Genomic DNA, 17,379 nt, shown 5'->3' on the forward strand with positions numbered 1-17,379 from the left:
CATGAGATTAATCAGGAGATCAGGGAATCTTGTAGCATGGGTAAAACAGTTATCATGGGTGACTTCAATCTGCATATAGACTGTGTAAACCTAATGAGCACTGATGCTGTGGAGGACAAGTCTCCGGACTGTGTAGGGACGGTTTTCTAGAACAGTAAGTTGAGGAACCAACTAGAGAACCAACTGTTTTAGATCCAGTATTATGTAGCAATAAAGGGTTAATTAATAATAATAATATGTATTGTCACGGGGCTGGTATAGCACAGTGGGCTAAGACAGCTGGCTTGTAATGCAGAACAAGACCAGCAGCTTTGGTTCAATTCCCATTCCAGCCTCCCCGAACAGGCGCCGGAATGTGGCGACTGGGGGCTTTTCACAGTAACTTCATTGAAGCCTACTTGTGACAGTAAATTATTATTATTACAAGCAGGCTTACATTAACACTGCAATGAAGTTACTGTGAAAAGCCCCAGGTCGACACATTCCGGAGCCTGTTCGAGTACACAGAGGGAGAATTCAGAATGTCCAAATTACCTAACCGCACGTCTTTTGGGAATTGTGGGAGGAAACACGAGCACCCGGAGGAAACCCACACAGACACGGGGAGAACATGCAGACTCCACACAGACAGTGACCCAAGCCGGGAATCGAACCTGGGACCCTGGCGCTGTGAAACAACAGTGCTACCCATAGTGCTACCGTGCCGCCCAAATAATCTTGCTGTAAAAGAACGTTTTTGGATGAATGACCACACTATGACAGAATTTTACATTAAGTTTGAAGGTGAGGTATTTCAATCTGAAGCCAGGGTGTTAAATTTGAACAAAGGAAATGATGACGGTGTGAGGGACAAGTTGGTTGAGGTGGATTGGGGGAAATACATTAAAGGTGTGACAGTACACAGGAAATGGAGAGACTTTATAGAATTATTACACAGTTTACATTCCTTCAAGGCACAAGAACCCCAAAAAGTCAATCAACCGTGGCTAACAGAGGAGGTTTAAAAAAACATTAAAAATTTAGAGTACCCAATTCATTTTTTCCAATTAAGGGCAATTTAGCGTGGCCAATCCACCTACCCTGCACATCTTTGGGTTGTGGGGGCGAAACCCACGCAAACACGGGGAGAATGTGCAAACTCCACATGGACAGTGACCCGGGGCGGGATCAAACCTGGGACCTCGGTGCCGTGATGCAGCAGTGCTAACCACTGTGCCACCATTCTGCCCGCTGGTAGAGGAAGTTAAAGACAGTATAAGATTGAAAGAAAAGGCCAATAAAGTTACCAGAAATAGTAAAGCTGAGGATTGGGAGGATTTTATAATTGTGTAAAGGAGGGCGAAGACACTCATAAAGAAAGGGAGAATAGAATATCAATGTAAACTAGAAAAAAAACCATATAAATGGACTGTAAAAGCCTTGTCGGTACATAAAAAGGAAACATTTGGTGAAGATAAACATGGATCTTTTATAGGTAGAGACAGGAGAATTTTATAATCGAGCATAGATCTTTAAAATGTCATAAACAAGTGCAGAAAGTAATCGAGAAGACTAATGAAATGCTGGCCTTTATATTTAGAGGACTGGAGTATAAGGACGCAGACGTTATGCTGCAGCTTTACAAAACTCTAGTTAGACCCCACTTGGAGACTGTGCGTAGTTCTGGGCACTAAACCTGGAGGTGACCAGCTGTGTAGATGAGGGAAATGCATTTGACGGAGTCTATTTGGACTTCAGCAAGGCTTTTGATAAGGTCCCACATGGGAGACTGATAGCGAAGGTAAGAGCCCATGAGATCCAAGGAGATTTGGATCCAAAATTGGCTGAATGGCAGGAAGCAGAGGGTGATAGTTGAGGGGTGTTTCTCTGACTGGAAGACTGTGTCCAGTGAGGTCCCACAGAGATCAGTGTTGGGGCCCTTGCTGTTTGTGGTTTATATAAATGACTTGGACATGAATGTAGGGGGGTTGATCAGTAAGTTTGCGGATGACATGAAAATTGGTGGGGTGGTAAATAGTGAGGAGGATAGCCTTTAATTACAGGGGGGTTGGTCAGATGGGCTGATCAGTGGTAAATGAAATTCAATCTGGATAAGTGATGCACTTGGGCAGGTCAAACAAGGCAAGGGAATACATGGTAAACGGCAGGACCCTGGGAAGCACCGAGGATCAGAGGGACTTGGTGTGCATGTACACCAGTCTCTTAAGGTGGCAGAGCAGGAGGATCCAGTGGTTAAGAAGGCATATGGCATACTTGTCTTTATTAGCTGAGGCATAGAGTTTAAGAGCAGGGAGGTTATGCTTGAACTGTATAAAACATTGGTTAGGCCACAGCTAGAGTATTGTGTGCAGTTCTGGAATCCACATTATAGGAGGGTTGGGATAGCACTGGAAAGGGTGCAGAGGAGATTTACCAGGATGTTTCCTGGGATGGAGAGTTTTAGTTATGAAGAGAGATTGGATAGACTTGGATTGTTTTCCTTGGAGCAGCGGAGACTGAGGGGAACATGATTGAGATGTAAAAAATTATGAGGGACATAAATAGAGTAGACAGGAAAAAACTTTCCCTTTCGTGGAGCGATCAGTGACCAAGGGGCATAGGTTTAAGAGGCAGGAAGTTTAGAGGGGATGGGAGGAAAAGTTTTTTTACCCAGAGGGTGGTGGGAGTTTGGAACTCGCTGCCTGAAAGGCTGCTGGAAGCAGAAACCCTCATAACATTTAAGAAGCATTTAGATCGGCACTTGCGATGCCCAGGCTATAGGCCAAGTGCTGGAAAATGGGATTAGAATGGTTAAGTGGTTGTTTTGGACTGGTGCAGACTCGATGGGCCGAAAGGCCTTTATGTGCTGTATGACTCTATGACCTATGTGAAGTTGAGGTTACAATCAGATCAACTGGTGTCTCTGATGGTGCCTGTGAAGGTTGGATAACTGAGTGAATCCCTTCTTACACTGAGAGCAGGTGAACGGCTTCTCCCCAGTGTGAATGCATCGATGAGCTTCCAGCAAACATGGGGCTCTGTATCCCTTCCCACAATCCGAACATTTCCACGGTTTCTCCATGTTTTGGATCTCCTTGTGTCTCCACAGATTGGATAATTGAAGCCTTGATCACACACAAACACGTGTAGTCTCTCCCCTCTGTGAATGGTGCAATGTAACTGGTTAAAGCTCTTTCCACAGTCAGTGCTCTGGAACACTCTCACTCGGGTGCGTGCGTGTCCCGGTGCTTTTCCAGTCACACTGATGTTTAAAATCTTTTGAAGTCAACACATGAGGCAAACATTTCTCCTTCTAGATTCAAAGACTGATGATATTCAGGTCCAAAGGAATCGAGTGACTCTGCCAGATTGAGACGTGACGTTTGAGATTTCTGTCTGTAATTCGTCCTCTTCTAATATCTTGCAGAAACAATTTACAAAAGACATCACTGTCAGTACAGGATAGAAATTCAGAACAGACAATTCTAGTTTCTATGGAACATTCTTTCCTCTTCCATTCCCCAAAAGCTGTAAATCTCTGTCCCCCACAGACCCAAAACATGGAGAAACCGTGGAAATGTTCGGGTTGTGGGAAGGGATACACTGCCCCATGTTTGCTGGAAGCTCATTGATGCATTCACACTGGGAAGAAGCCGTTCACCTGCTCTCAGTGTGAGAAGGGATTCACTCAATTATCCAGCCTGCTGAGACACCAGCGGATCCAATCCAATCCATATTTTCTCAGAGTATGTATAGGGCATCCATCACCCTATCAGAAGGAAAATGATTGTCTCCTTTCTTAAGGAGAAAGTCGACATAGCTTTATTCCAGGAAACTCATCTAGATTAAACTCATTTGGGGCGACACAGTGGCATGGTGGTTAGCACTGCTGCCTCACATCTCAAGGGTCCCAGGTTCAATTCCAGCCTTGGGTGACTGGCTATGTGGAGTTTGCACATTCTCCCAGTGTCTGTGTGGGTTTCCTCCGGGATCTCCGGTTTCCTGCTACAGTGCAAAGATGTGCAGATTAGGTGGATTGGCCATGCTAAATTGCCCCTTAGTGTTCAAAAAGGTTTGGTAGGGTTACTGGGTGAATGGGATAGGCTGGAGGCGTGGGCTTAAGGAAGTGCTCTTTCAAAGGCAGGTGCAGACTTGATGGGCCGAATGGTCTCCTTCTGCACTGTAGGGATTCTGTGATGAGGAACACTTTAAATTGAGGAGGGATTGGGTGAGGCAGGTTTTTTCGCCTCTTTTTCATCAAGTAGCAGGGGTGTGGCAATCTTTATTCATAAAAATATCCCTTTTAAAGTTGAAACCTGCACCAAGGACAAAGCAGATAGATATGTGGTCATTAGAGGTTCGGTGCATAGAGATGTTGTTTCAATAATGAATGTTTATGGATCCCCGAATTACTCCCTGAGTTAATTACGAAGGCTTTTGTGGATTTTGCAGAGTTAGCTTCAACTAATATTTTTGTGGTTGGCGACTTCAACTGCCACTTAAATCCTCTGGTAAATAAGCTCCCCGTTACCAAGAACCCCCCATGCTTCAAGCTAGGGTGGAGCCTCGGCTTGTGAGGAGGTGGGTTATGTGGATGTTTGGAGAACTTTGCACCCGAGGGGCGGAGATTTTACGTTCTTTCCAGCCCCACATCAATGTCATACTAGAATCAATGACTTTTTTGTGCCGAAGACGATCCTACACTTGGTGTCCTCCTGCAACACAGGAAACATTATAACTTTGGACCAATCCACCCCCCTCCCCCATTTTTCTGGAGCTTCTGCTCGAGGGCTCACCCCCAGGTCAAGAAAGTGGAGGTTTGATGCCTTCCTGATAAGAGGACTTCATTTACTACACATTTTAAGGAAGAGTTTGAGCTCTTCCGTTAACTCGGCCCCTGGTATTTCCCCCTCCAGACGTGTGAAGTTCATTCCGGTGGGGGGGTGGGGGGGGGATGATCATTTCTTACACTGCTAATAAAAGGTGCAGGTGCTGGAGAACCAGCGGCGTCTGGAGGTTTCTTTGGCGAAGGCCGAGGAGAATTATAAGGAGGCCTCAGTAAGCTATTGCTGAAGGAGGCTAACGCAGCAAGACTCCCTATTTACTCAGCAGGTTGAGAAAAGTTGAAAGTTTGCGAGGTAGAAGTTGTACGAGTTTGGGAGTAACCCGAGCAAATACAAAGGCCGACTTTGGAGCGATTTTCTCTGTGCGGCTTGGCGGAGGGAAAAAGGTCATGAAGACGGAGGAAATAAACCAAAATTTTGGGAATTCTATGCAGGATTATACAAGCCTGAGCAGTCTGGTGATGTGTTGGCGGGTGTGGAGCATTATTTCTCTTCCTTGAATCTCCCGGAGGCCTCAGAAAGCCAGCATGAAGCTCTTAATGCTACTCTTTCTGGGGAAGCGATGGCAAAGACCATGAAGGAGCTTGAGCCAGGTAAAGCGCTGGGACCACATGGCTGTGGGTGTGGGTTTTACAGGGGATTTGAGGTTTACTGTTGGATCTATTTGTGGGTATGTATTATCACTTTGACTCAAGTATGCTGCCATCGACTCTTTGTGAGCTTTATGTCCGTTTGATTCTGAAGCGGACAAGGATCACGAGAGTGTGTCACTTATCAGCCAATCTCTCTTTTGAATGTTGACTTGAAACTGCTATCTAAAGTTTTGGTGAGAAAGCTGGAGGGCATCCTTCTGCCAATCAATTTCTTCTTTAAATTTAGAGTACACAATTCATTTTTTCCAATTTAGGGACAATTTAGCTTGGCCAATCCACCTACCCTGCACATCTTTGGGTTGTGGGGGTGAAACCCACACAAACACGGGAAAATGTGCAAACTCCACACGGACAGTGACCCACAGCCGGGGTGAAACCTGGGACCTCGGCGCCGTGAGGCAGCAGTGCTAACCACTGCACCACCGTGCTGCCCTCCTTCCAACAATCATGAGGGAGGACCAGTCTGACCTCGCTCTGCATCACTAGCCAGCTGAGCTAAATTGGCTCCTAATTACATTACAAGCTGGGCAGTCACACAAAGCCCGCGCTGATTAGCTGGAGAACCAGAGTCCTTCTGTCCTCCAACTCTTGCCATTGGTCAATACCTCAGGTAAAAGGTCAGGAGGCGGGCTACCCTTTGCACATGCATATTACAAGCTGGGCAGCGGCAGGGTTCATGAATGTCGTATTTGGGCTTCTGAGAAGATCGCGACAAATAAATGTGTCAAGCTGAGGGAGCAAAGGCTGACAGTGTCTTTAAGAGAGAGAGACCTGGGCCAAGCTTTGCAGAGTCTGCACCCTCCCTGGATTCACTTCCTTTCCCTTCAGTTGCTGCAAGTGACCAATTGAAGGTGAGAATGAGAAAAGAAATGGAAAGGGGGAGAAAAGAAAATGTTTTACTTACAAATTTAGAGACGGGAGGAAGTTTGCGTCCTTGTGAAGTTCAATCTAGCAGTCACACAAAGCCCGAGCTGATTAGCTGGAGGACCAGAGTCCTTCTGTCCTCCAACTCTTGCCATTGGTCAATACCTCAGGTAAACGGTCAGGAGGCGGGCTACCCTTTGCACATGCGCAGCCGCCCCTTTTTTTTGGACATGCGCAGTCGTGGGCAGGGGGAGATCACCGAGCGGCTTCTCGCTCTGGCCGTCAGCCGGTTGCCTGGAAACCTTGCCTCGAGGAGGTTCTGTTGTCGGGTTTTTTTTCTCCCCTGTTCAGGGGGCGGGCGAAACAACGGGTGGGGGCGGGAAGCGCCGGGCCTGCGCACTGGAACCCGGTGACGATAGAGCGGAATAGAGTAATTCCTATTGGCTGATTCAGGCAGGGCCCTATTGTGATGTCACAGCGGAAGTGAAGGAAAAAAACTCCTGTCTCCAACATCTGTGAGTAAAACACTTTCTTTTCTCCCTCTTTCCATTTCTCATTCTGACCTTCAATTGGTGACTTGCAGCAACTGAAGGGAAAGGAAGTGAATCCAGGGAGAGTGCAGTCTCTGCAAAGCTTGGCCCAGGTCTCTCTCTCTCTCTTAAAGACATTGACATCCTTTGCTCCCTCAGCTTGACACATTTATTTGTCTGGCTAAAAGGATGGTCTCTCGCCACCGGGGGTAGCAGCGCGGTTGGGTGACCTGCACGAGTTCCTGCGGTTAGAGAAGAGAAAGTATGAGTTAAGGGTGCAGCAGGGGAGTTTGAGAAAAGGTGGGGGATGTTTGTGACCATGTTTGAGGAGCTGTTCGTCGCCGGGGGTTGGGGGGGAGAGAGGGAGCTGTTCGTCACCGGGAGGGAGGGGAGGGGAGGGGGGGAGGGCGGATCTGTACAAACGGTATAGTTGATTGTTGGGAAGAATGTTTCCCGGGGGGGTTATTTGCTGTAACCTACTTTGATACAAGTTTGAATAAAATGCATTTAAAAAAAATAAAAATAAATCATAAATAAAAGGATGGTCTCTTTCCTGATGTTCACAATTAAAGGAAAATAAAATGCTGGAAAATCTCAGCAGGTCTGGCAGCACCTGCAGGGAGAGAAAAAAGCTGATGTTTCAAGTCCGATGACTCTTTGACAAAGAGTCATCAGACTCAAAACATTACCTCTTTTCTCTCCCTGCAGATGCTGCCAGACCTGCTGAGACTTTCCAGCATTTAATGGGACAGTAAATTAATATCGGCTAGAGATGTGTCTAGTATTTTTAAATTAGATATATTATTTATGGTCTGTAATAAAGTACATTTACTATTATTTCTGGTTGTGTAATATTGTACTGTCGCTATTTATATATTTCCAGTCATCTCTTCCCTCAAAAGGCTATTAGTCTATGGAATTCTCTTCCATAGGGATCAGTGGAGTCTGTGGATCACTGAATGATATCAAGGATGAGTTGGACAGATTTTTAATATTTCTTTTATGTTTTTTTTACCATTTTTAAAATAATGAATGCAACAGAATAACAGAAATATTGATGGAAAATGGGTACAGTGTAGAACAACTGATACTGCCGCATAAATACAAGCAACACATTGCAGAATTAATTCAGAGCAGGCTATTTGAGTGACCAGAGCCTCTAGATGAAATGCCAAATCAGTTAACAGGTTAACATAGTGAGCGGGGAAAGAGGGTAAGATTATATAATAACAATTCAGGGCGCATACCCCAAAATATTACAAAACATACTAACAGCATAGTCGAATTAAAATAACATAGATGACATAGATAGTGCAGAAGGAGGCCATTCGCTTCTTCAAGTCTGCACTGACCCTCAGAAAAAGCACTCACAGAGGCAGACTCCCCATCCTAGTCCCATAATCTGGTCCATTGATCATGGTTAGCCCACCTAACCTAACATCGTTTGTGCGGAGGGGCAAGAATTCAAAAATCCCTAAAACAGTACTACAATGGAGAAGAAACATGGGAGGCCTGGCCCTCCCGAATTTGCAATACTATCACTGGGCAGCCACGGCCGAAAGAGTGAGGAGATGGGTAAAGGGCCCAGTCATAGAATGGTTGATGATGGACGAGTCCTCGTGTACAGGAATGACCCTCCTGGCCCTCGCCACAGCAACACTCCCATCCCCGCCTGCACCGGTCCAGTGATGGTAGCTACCCTGAGAACCTGGAACCAGATGTGGCAGCATTTCAGTCTGACCGATGTGTCCATCATGGCCTCCATCTGCAGCAACCATAGGTTTGCACCAGCAATTCTCAACACCACCTTCAAGAGGTGGAGACAGGACGGGGGAACACTGATGGTTAGGGACTTTTACACGGGAAATAGACTAGTGACCTTAGAGGAGCTGATGGAGAGACTGGACCTTCCAAACAGGGATGAGCTCCAGGTCAAAAGCTTTCTCCGCAAGGAGACACCAGCATACCCAGGAACCCTGAGAAGCACAATGCAAGAGGAGTTACTGGACGCAGACAGTCTGGGGAAGGGAAACTATGGACCTGTACGGACAACTCTTAATAAGGATGCGCTCCTTACTTAATGAAACCCAGGAAAAATGGGAGGAAGAGCAAGGACGGAAATGGGGTGGGGTCTCTGGAGCGAAGCACTGAACGGGACCAACTCCACCTTCTCCTACGCAAGGCTAAGCTTCATGCACCTGAATGTTATGCACAGAACGTACCTGACAAGAACCCGAATGAGCAGGTTCTTCCCGGAGATGGAGGACAAATGTGAATGGAGCCAGCGGGGCCTGGCAAACCATGCCCACATGTTCTGGGTATGCCCCAGACTTGTCGAATTCTGGACAGCCTAACAGCCTATTTAGAGGCAGCCTATTTAGAGGCAATGTCCATGGTTGCAGTCTTCGGGGTATCGGACCAGCCAGAACTATTCATGGGTTAGAGGGTGGACGCCCTTGCCTTTGGTTCTCTAATCGGCCTCTGGAGAATCCTGCTCGGCTGGCGATCAGCAGTACTACCCACAGCTGCAGACTGGCTGGCAGACCTATCGGAATTTCTCCACCTGGAGAAGAACAAGTTCACCGTCCGAGGGTCAGAGGATGGTTCCCACAAAGTGTGGAGGCCATTCACCAACTTGTTCCAGGACCTGTTTGAAGCCAGTGGTCAATGGAAAACTGGGGAGGGAGGTGGGCGTATGGGAACCAACGGGATCACAGGGAGCAGGCAGGAAAAGGGATGTGGGGAGGGTAGGGTGAGGCTACTGGGAAAAGGAGGGAGAGGCCAGAAACCAACTGACACAAACACCAGAGAGCCTAGAACAAAAACACAAGAGGAACCCCCCAAGGGAAGGTTTAAAACAGGACAGGGAGTGCACGGGGTGGAAGGGCGAGGCCCATCAATGGGGGGGGGAAGGGAGGGCACCGTCCACTTGTAAATAACAGATAACTCCCATTGTACAGTGAAGGGCCCAGGAAAGTACCCCGAAACGACGAGTGAAGGGGCGGAGGGGAGGGACGGGAGATGGGGGGACTGGCACAAAGGAAATTGACATGCACATTGTAATCGGCAGTTACCCTGACTGGATTGTGTATAATAAGCATTGCCACAACCCTGCTACTCGATGAAAAAGAGGTGAAAAAAACTGCCCCAACCAATCCCGCTTCAATTTAAAGTGTTCCTCATAATCCAGATGGGTTTCCTGTAATAAAGCTATGTCGACTTTCTCCTTAAGAAAGGAGAGGATCTTTTTCCTTCTGATAGGGTGATGGATGCCCCGTACATTCCCTGAGAAAATTTGCAGATTAACTGCCGCCATGAGTTAGGCGACAGAGAGAACAGGAACAGATTTTCACACCACAATCGGGCGTGCGCCATTACCCCCTCCTCCAACTCTCTTTACACCAGAGGCACCAAAGTCTCCCCAAACTGCTCCTTGCATGGATAAAAGCCCCGTCTGGACCAGAGTAGGATAAAGTCAACAACACATAAACCCTCCCATAATAACAAAAATACAAAAGAATCACGACCACAATAGATCCGAGCGGACATTCCTCAAAAAGACTGAGGACCCGGAGGATTAACCCCACGGCCAGACTGTCGTTCCCCTCAGGATACCATCTCCAAAATGAGGGGAAGAAAAGTAACTTTTGTAAATTGTTTTTACAGGATATTAGAAGAGGAGGAATTGCAAACACAAATCTCAAACATCACGTCTCTTAATTCCTTGTCACTGAATATCACCGGATTTTGAATCTAGAAGGAGAAATGTTTGTCTTTTCTGTCGGCTTCAAAACATAATTCTGACTGGAAAAACCCCGAGACACACACACCCGAGTGAGAGTGTTCCAGAGCACTGACTGTGGAAAGAGTTTGAACCAGTTGCACAGATTTTTTTAAAAATCACACCATTCACATGGGGGAAAGACCGTACACGTGTTCTGTGTGTGGATGAGGCTTCAACTGATCGACAAACCTGGAGAGACACAAGGGCACCCCCACCCTGGAGAAACAGTGGATATGTGGGGACTGTGGGAAGGGATTCAGGGCTCCATCTGCACTGGAAGCTCATCGGCACATTCACACTGGGGAGAGGCCGTTCACCTGCTCTCAGTGTGAGAAGGGATTCATTCAGTTATCCGCCCTGCAGTCACACCAGCGAGTTCACACTGGGGAGACGCCGTTCAATTGCTCTGTGTGTGGGAAGGGATTCGGTGATTCATCCAACCTGCGGATACATCAGCGAGTTCACACTGGGGAGAGGCCGTTCATCTGCTCTCAATGTGAGAAGACATTCACTCAGTTAGTTCACCTGCAGTCACACCAGCGAGTCCACACAGGGGAGAGGCCGTTCACCTGCTCTGTGTGTGGGAAGGGATTCGGTGATTCATCCAACCTGCGGATACATCAGCGAGTCCATACTGGGGAGAAGCCGTTCACCTGCTCTCAGTGTGAGAAGGGATTCACTCAATCATCCGACCTGCAGAAACACCAGCGAATTCACACTGGGGAGAGGCTGTTCACCTGCTCTCAGTGTGAGAAGGGATTCACTCAATCATCCAGCCTGCTGACACACCAGCGAGTTCACACTGGGGAGAAGCCATTCACCTGCTCTCAGTGTGAGAAGGGATTCACTCAATTATCCAGCCTGCGAAGACACCAGCGAGTTCACACTGGGGAGAGGCCGTTCACCTGCTCTCAGTGTGAGAAGGGATTCACTACTTCATCGAGCCTGCTGATACATCAGCGAGTTCACACTGGGGAGAGGCCGTTCACCTGCTCTCCGTGTGAGAAGAGATTCACTACTTCATCGAGCCTGCTGACACACCAGCGAGTTCACACTGGGGAGAGGCCATTCACCTGCTCTCAGTGTGAGAAGGGATTCACTCGGTTATCCCACCTGCAAAGACACCAGCGAGTTCACACTGGGGAGAAGGCGTTAACCTGCTCTTAGTGAGAGAAGGGATTCAGATATCCATACACCCTGCAGGAACACTAGCGAGTTCACACCTCGAAGAGGCCATTCACCTGCTCTGAGCAGGGGAGACATTCAATGATCCGTCCCAACTACGGAGACACTAGCGAGTTAATTCTGGGGAGAGACCATTCATCTGGTCTCAATGTGGGGAGGGGATTTTGTGATTCATCACACCTGTTGTGACAGTTCACAATAAATTACAGATGTTGGCTCCTTTGTTATTGTTTCTTCTCTCACTGACATCCAGGACTGCATTTTGTTCATTCTGACATCTGGTGAATGGTGATGATTGGAGGGTTTCTTTCTGCTGGACTGGCCGGTCTAACACCTCTGCCTCCGGTGGGCTGACCATTTTTGAGCCTCGTTGCGATCACCTGGTTCCAAGTTTGACGAGGAGCACAGAATGAAAAGGTGTTTGCACGTTGGAAGATATTTAGTTCCCAAAGCAGCCATGTTGCCATGAAGATGGGCTATGGTGGTTACAGGGTTCTTTTGCCTAATTTATCTGGGTGTTTCTCACAGAAGGAAACTGTCATGGTATGAGGGGCAAGTTGTCTGGTAGATTGGGAAATTACAAGAAACATATCACTGAAAGTGGCAACGCAGGTGGATAAGGAGCTAAGAAGGCAGGCGGCATGCTTGTCTTCATTGGTCGGGGCATTGAGTATAAAAATTGGCAAGTCATGCTGCAGCTGTACAGAACCTTAGTTAGGCCACACGTGGAATATTGCCTCCAATTCTGGTCACCACATTACCAAAAGGATGTGGAGGCTTTGGAGAGAGTACAGAGGAGGCTTACCAGGATGTTTCCTGGCCTTGAGAGGTTGGATAAACTCGGATTGTATTCACGAGAGCGACGGAGTTGAGGGACGACCTGATAAAAAAAGTGGATAGTCAGAAGCTTTTTCCCAGGTTGGAAAAGTCAATTACCAGGTTGTGGTAATACCAGGTATGGCAGTACCTGAGAGGTGAATCACCATTGGCTAGACCTAGGAGTCTACCATTGGCTAACGTACGTAGCTCCGCTCTGAGAGGCGGGGTATAAGAACCAATGCCATCCCAGCAGCCTTCACTTTCTGTATCGAAGCTGCTGGGTACAGTTCTAGCTGATTAAAGCTGATTAGTATGACTCTCCTTGTCTCGAGTGTAATTGATTGTGCATCACAGGTGACATAGGTTTAAGGTGCGAGGGGCAAAGTTTAGAGGGGACGTGCGAGGGAAGTTTTTTACACAGAGGGTGGTGAGTGTCTGGAACTCGCTGCCGGAGGAGGTGGTGGAAGCAGGTACGATAGTGACGTTTAAGAGGCACCTTGACGAAAACATGAATCGGATGGGAATAGACGGATACAGACCCTGGAAGCAAAGAAGGTTGTTTTTTTAAAAAATGTTTTTATTCTCCATTTTCACATTTTCCTTCACAATTTACACCCCACACACAAACAGTAAACGTAACAAATACAAAATCAATCCCCTTAACAATACCAATGATCCCATCCTCCCACCACCCCAAACAGCGGCCCACCTGCAATATATGCATCCAATAAAACAAACCCTCCCACGGTGGCAACAAAAAACAAAGGAGAAAAAGAAAAAGGAGTCCGGGGCTGCCCATCGTCACCATTAACTTATAGAGTCCACTCCCTCTCCCCCTCCCCCCCCACCCCCCCTACATTCAACACCATCCAACCTCTGAAAGAGCACGTACATGATACCCAAGAGTTGTAAACACCCCCCCACCCCCCCCACCCCCGCCTCTCCAACTCCTCCCGTCCACTGCCTTCCGTAAAACTCCCCCCAAACTCGGTTCCTTCCCCCCCAACTTTCCACCCCAGCTAGATCACTTGGACCCTGTTCTGCCAGGCTCCGATGGCCGCAGCCCCTCCCCCCACCTCACTCCCGTTCACTGGCCAGCTTAAACCGGCCAGCGTGGAGGCCCACGCCCGGGTCCCTTTCCCCTTGCCCAGCCCTAGGAAAGCCCAGAAATCCCCTTTTAGCACACAAACCCCGCATATCCACCTACACCCCAAAGAACTCTCATTTCGAGTGAAAGTCCCATTTCTTCTCTTGTCCAAATATATACAACATTGGCTCCTTTAGCCCATACACACGCACGCAGTGAAACAAAAAAGAAGAAAATACAGTCATGAGGTTACATCGGCACATGGCCATTTCTCAATTTCTCAGTTCTGCCACAGTCCTTCTGCCTTCGCAAACTCCTAAGCTGCTGCCGTTCCAAAATAAAGGTCCTTGAGCTTGTAAGTCACCCTCAGCTTCACTAGATATACAATGCCACACTGCACCTTGCTAATGTACAGTGCCCTCTTCACCCGGTTGAAGGCAGCCCGCCTCCTCGCCAGCTCCACCGTAAAGTCCTGGTATACACGTATACCAGCCCACTGCACCACCCGCTTCTGCTTGGCCCAGCACAGGACCTTCTCCTTCACACTGTACCTACGGAAGCACAGAGTCACTACCCTTGGCGGCTCACTCGCCTTTGGTACAGGCCTCCACGACCGATGAGCCCGATCCAGTTCATATCGGGAGGGATCCTCCCCCTCCCCCAATAGTTTCACCAGCATCGCGGCAAAATACTCAGTCGGCCTCGGTCCTTCAACTCCTTCGGGCAGCCCCAAAATCCTCAAATTCTGTCGCCTGGATCTGTTTTCCAGGTCTTCCATTTTTCCTCGCAGATCCTTGTTCCTGTCCATCACCTTCTGCATCTCCTTCCACATCTTTGTAAGTTGATCACCGTGCTGCAATAATGTCTCCTCCACTTCCTTCAGCGCCTCCCCTTGCTCTCGCACCTCCGCCACTGCGTTCGTCACCGGGGAAATCGCCTCCTCCACCAGCACACTCAACCTCTCTCATCTCCTTTCTCATTGTCTCCATGTATTTTGTAAACTGCCTTTCGAATTCCACAGCCATCACCTTAGTTATTTCTTCAGCCGTAAGCAATACGGCCTCCCCTGGTGCTCCAGCCTCCATTTTCCTTAGTGACCCCGCGGTGACCTTTCCACTCCCTGACGGACCTTCAGCTGTTTTCTTTACGGCCGTTATTTTGCTCACCCTTGATATTTTTCTTCACTGTGCCTTCACTGCCGCCTCTGTGCCTTCTCCTTGCTTTTGCCGCCTCCGTGGACCCTGGGACCGGGCTTAAAGCCCCGAAAATGCTGTTCCCGAATGGGAGCCCTCCATTGTGCAGCTGCCTCCCGCCAGCCGTCACCGTAAGTCCCAGAAGATTTTAGTTTAGACCGCTATCACGATCCGAGAAGGCTTGGTGGGCCGAAGGGCCTGTTCCTGTGCTGTACTGTCCTTTGTTCTTTGTTCTTTGTATGACAACAGACAATAGACAGGTAACCACTCGCATTTTATTTACATAAAATATAGATTCCTTTAAGAAGCAAAAATTAAACCGCAAAAGTGAAGCTATCATAGCTAACAAGAAAAGTTAAAGGTTCCATGAGATAAATGGAGGAGACTCAGAAAGTGGCCCAAATAGTAGTGAGTCTGAGGATCGGGAACTTGTTTTAGAATTCAGCAAAGGAGGACCAAGAAACTGATAAAGAGAAAATAGAATATGAGAACAAACTGGGGAGAAACATCATAACCAACAGGAAAAGCTCCTATAGGAATGTGAAAAGGAAAAGATTAGCAAAGACCAATGTGGGTCCATTCCAGACAGAGACAGGAGAGTTTATAATGGTGGATAAGGAAATGGCAGAGAAACTAAACAATGTGTGTCTGTCTTCATGGAGGAAGATCCAGAAATTGTGCCCAAAACACGAGAGAACCAAGTGACCAGTGAGCACGAGGGACTGAAAGAGATAGTGGATGCATTGATTGTAATTTTCCAAAAATCCTTGGATTCTGGAGATGTACCAGAGGATTGGAAAACTGCCAATGTGACGATTCGCCTAACATTTATTGTTGAAAAAAATGTTGGAATCAATTATTAGGAAGTAATAGCAGCACATTGAGAAAATCATAATCTAATCAAGCAGAGTCAGCATGGCTTTGTGAAAGGGAAACTGTGTCTGACTAATTTATCAGAGTGTTTCGAGGAAGTCTCAACCAGAGTGGATAGAGGGGGACCAGTAGATGTGTTGTATTTAAACTTCCAGAAGGCCTTTGACAAGGTACCTCACAAAACATTGACATGAGATAAGAACCCATGGCGTTGGCGTGGATAGAGAATTAGCTAATGAGCAGGAAACAGCAAGTGGGGATAAGGGGTTCTTTTTCAGGTTGGTGACCTGTAACCAGTGGCGTTCCACAGGGGTCAGTCCTGGGATCGCAACTGTGCAATTTACATTAATGACTTGGAGGAAGGAAGCAAATGTACTGTGCCCAAATTTGAAGACAAAAATAGGTGGAAAGGCAAGTTGCGAGGGAGATACAAACAGTTTGCAAAGAGATATTGAGAGGTTAAGCAAGTGGACAAAAAGTTGCCACATGGAGCATAATGTGGGAAAATGTGAAGTTCATTTTGGAAGGGAGAACAAAAGAACAGTATTATTTAAATGGAGAAAAACTGCAGAAAGCTGCAACACAAAGGGACTTGGGGGAACTTGTGCACGAAACACAGAAAGCTAGCAGACAGGTGCAGCAGGTAATCAGGAAGGCGAATGGAATGTTGGCCCTGATTCCAAGGGGGTTGGAGTATAAGAGTTGGGAAGTCTTGCTGCAGCTGTACAAGGTGCTGGTGAGGCCACATCTGGAGAACTGTGAGCAGTTTTGGTCCCCTTATTTAAGGAAAGATATTTTATTGGAGGCTGTTCAGAGAAGGTTCACTGTGATGATCCCCATTATGGAGGGATTGTCTTCGGGTCAAAGGTTAAACAGATTGGGACTCTACTCATTGGAATTTAGAAGAATGAGAGGTGATCTTATTGAAACATCCAGGATTCTTAAGGGGTTTGACAGGGTAAATGCTTGAGAGGATGTTTCCCTTCGTGGGAGAGACGAGGACCAGAGGGCATAGTCTCAGAATAAAGAGATGTCAATTTAAGACTGAGATGAGGAGGAATTTCTTCTGAGAGTCTTTGGAACTGAGAGAGTTGTGGGGAGAGAGTCCTTGTGTATATTTAAGGCTGAGATAGATTCTTTTTTCTTTTTGTTTGTTTTTTTAAATGTAAATTTAGAGTGCCCAATTCATTTTTTTCCAATTAAGGGGCAATTTATTGTGGCCAATCCACCTACCCTGCACATCTTTGGGTTGTGGGGGCGAAACCCATGCAAACAAGGGGAGAATGTGCAAACTCCACACGGACAGTGACCCAGAGCCGGGATCGAACCTGGAACCTTGGCGGCGTGAGGCAGCAGTGCTAACCACTGCACCACTGTGTTGCCCAGCTGAGATAGATTCTTGATCAGTGAGGGAACCGAGGATTACGGGGAAAGGGCAGGAAAGTGAACGTGAGGAATGTTGGTTTCAGTCATGATCCTATTGAAATGTGGAGCAGGCTGGAAGGGCCGAATGGCCTACTCCTATTCCTTATAAGACCATAAGACATGGGAGCGGAAGTAAGGCCATT

The 17,379-nt window shown here is 47.4% G+C and overlaps 1 protein-coding gene across 1 annotated transcript; it reads left to right on the top strand.

The window, feature by feature from the left end:
• Nucleotides 1-10,834: 10,834 nt before the first annotated feature.
• On the top strand, nt 10,835-12,974 carry LOC140420428 (uncharacterized; the record flags this gene model as incomplete). The annotated part of the gene is made up of 1 exon (XM_072504433.1): nt 10,835-12,974. A coding segment is annotated over one exon (987 nt), but the record flags the coding sequence as incomplete, so codon positions are not given.
• Between the last annotated feature and the right edge of the window lie 4,405 nt (nt 12,975-17,379).

This window comes from Scyliorhinus torazame, chromosome 5 (genome assembly GCF_047496885.1).
Source record: "Scyliorhinus torazame isolate Kashiwa2021f chromosome 5, sScyTor2.1, whole genome shotgun sequence".
Taxonomy (NCBI): Eukaryota; Metazoa; Chordata; class Chondrichthyes; order Carcharhiniformes; family Scyliorhinidae; genus Scyliorhinus; species Scyliorhinus torazame.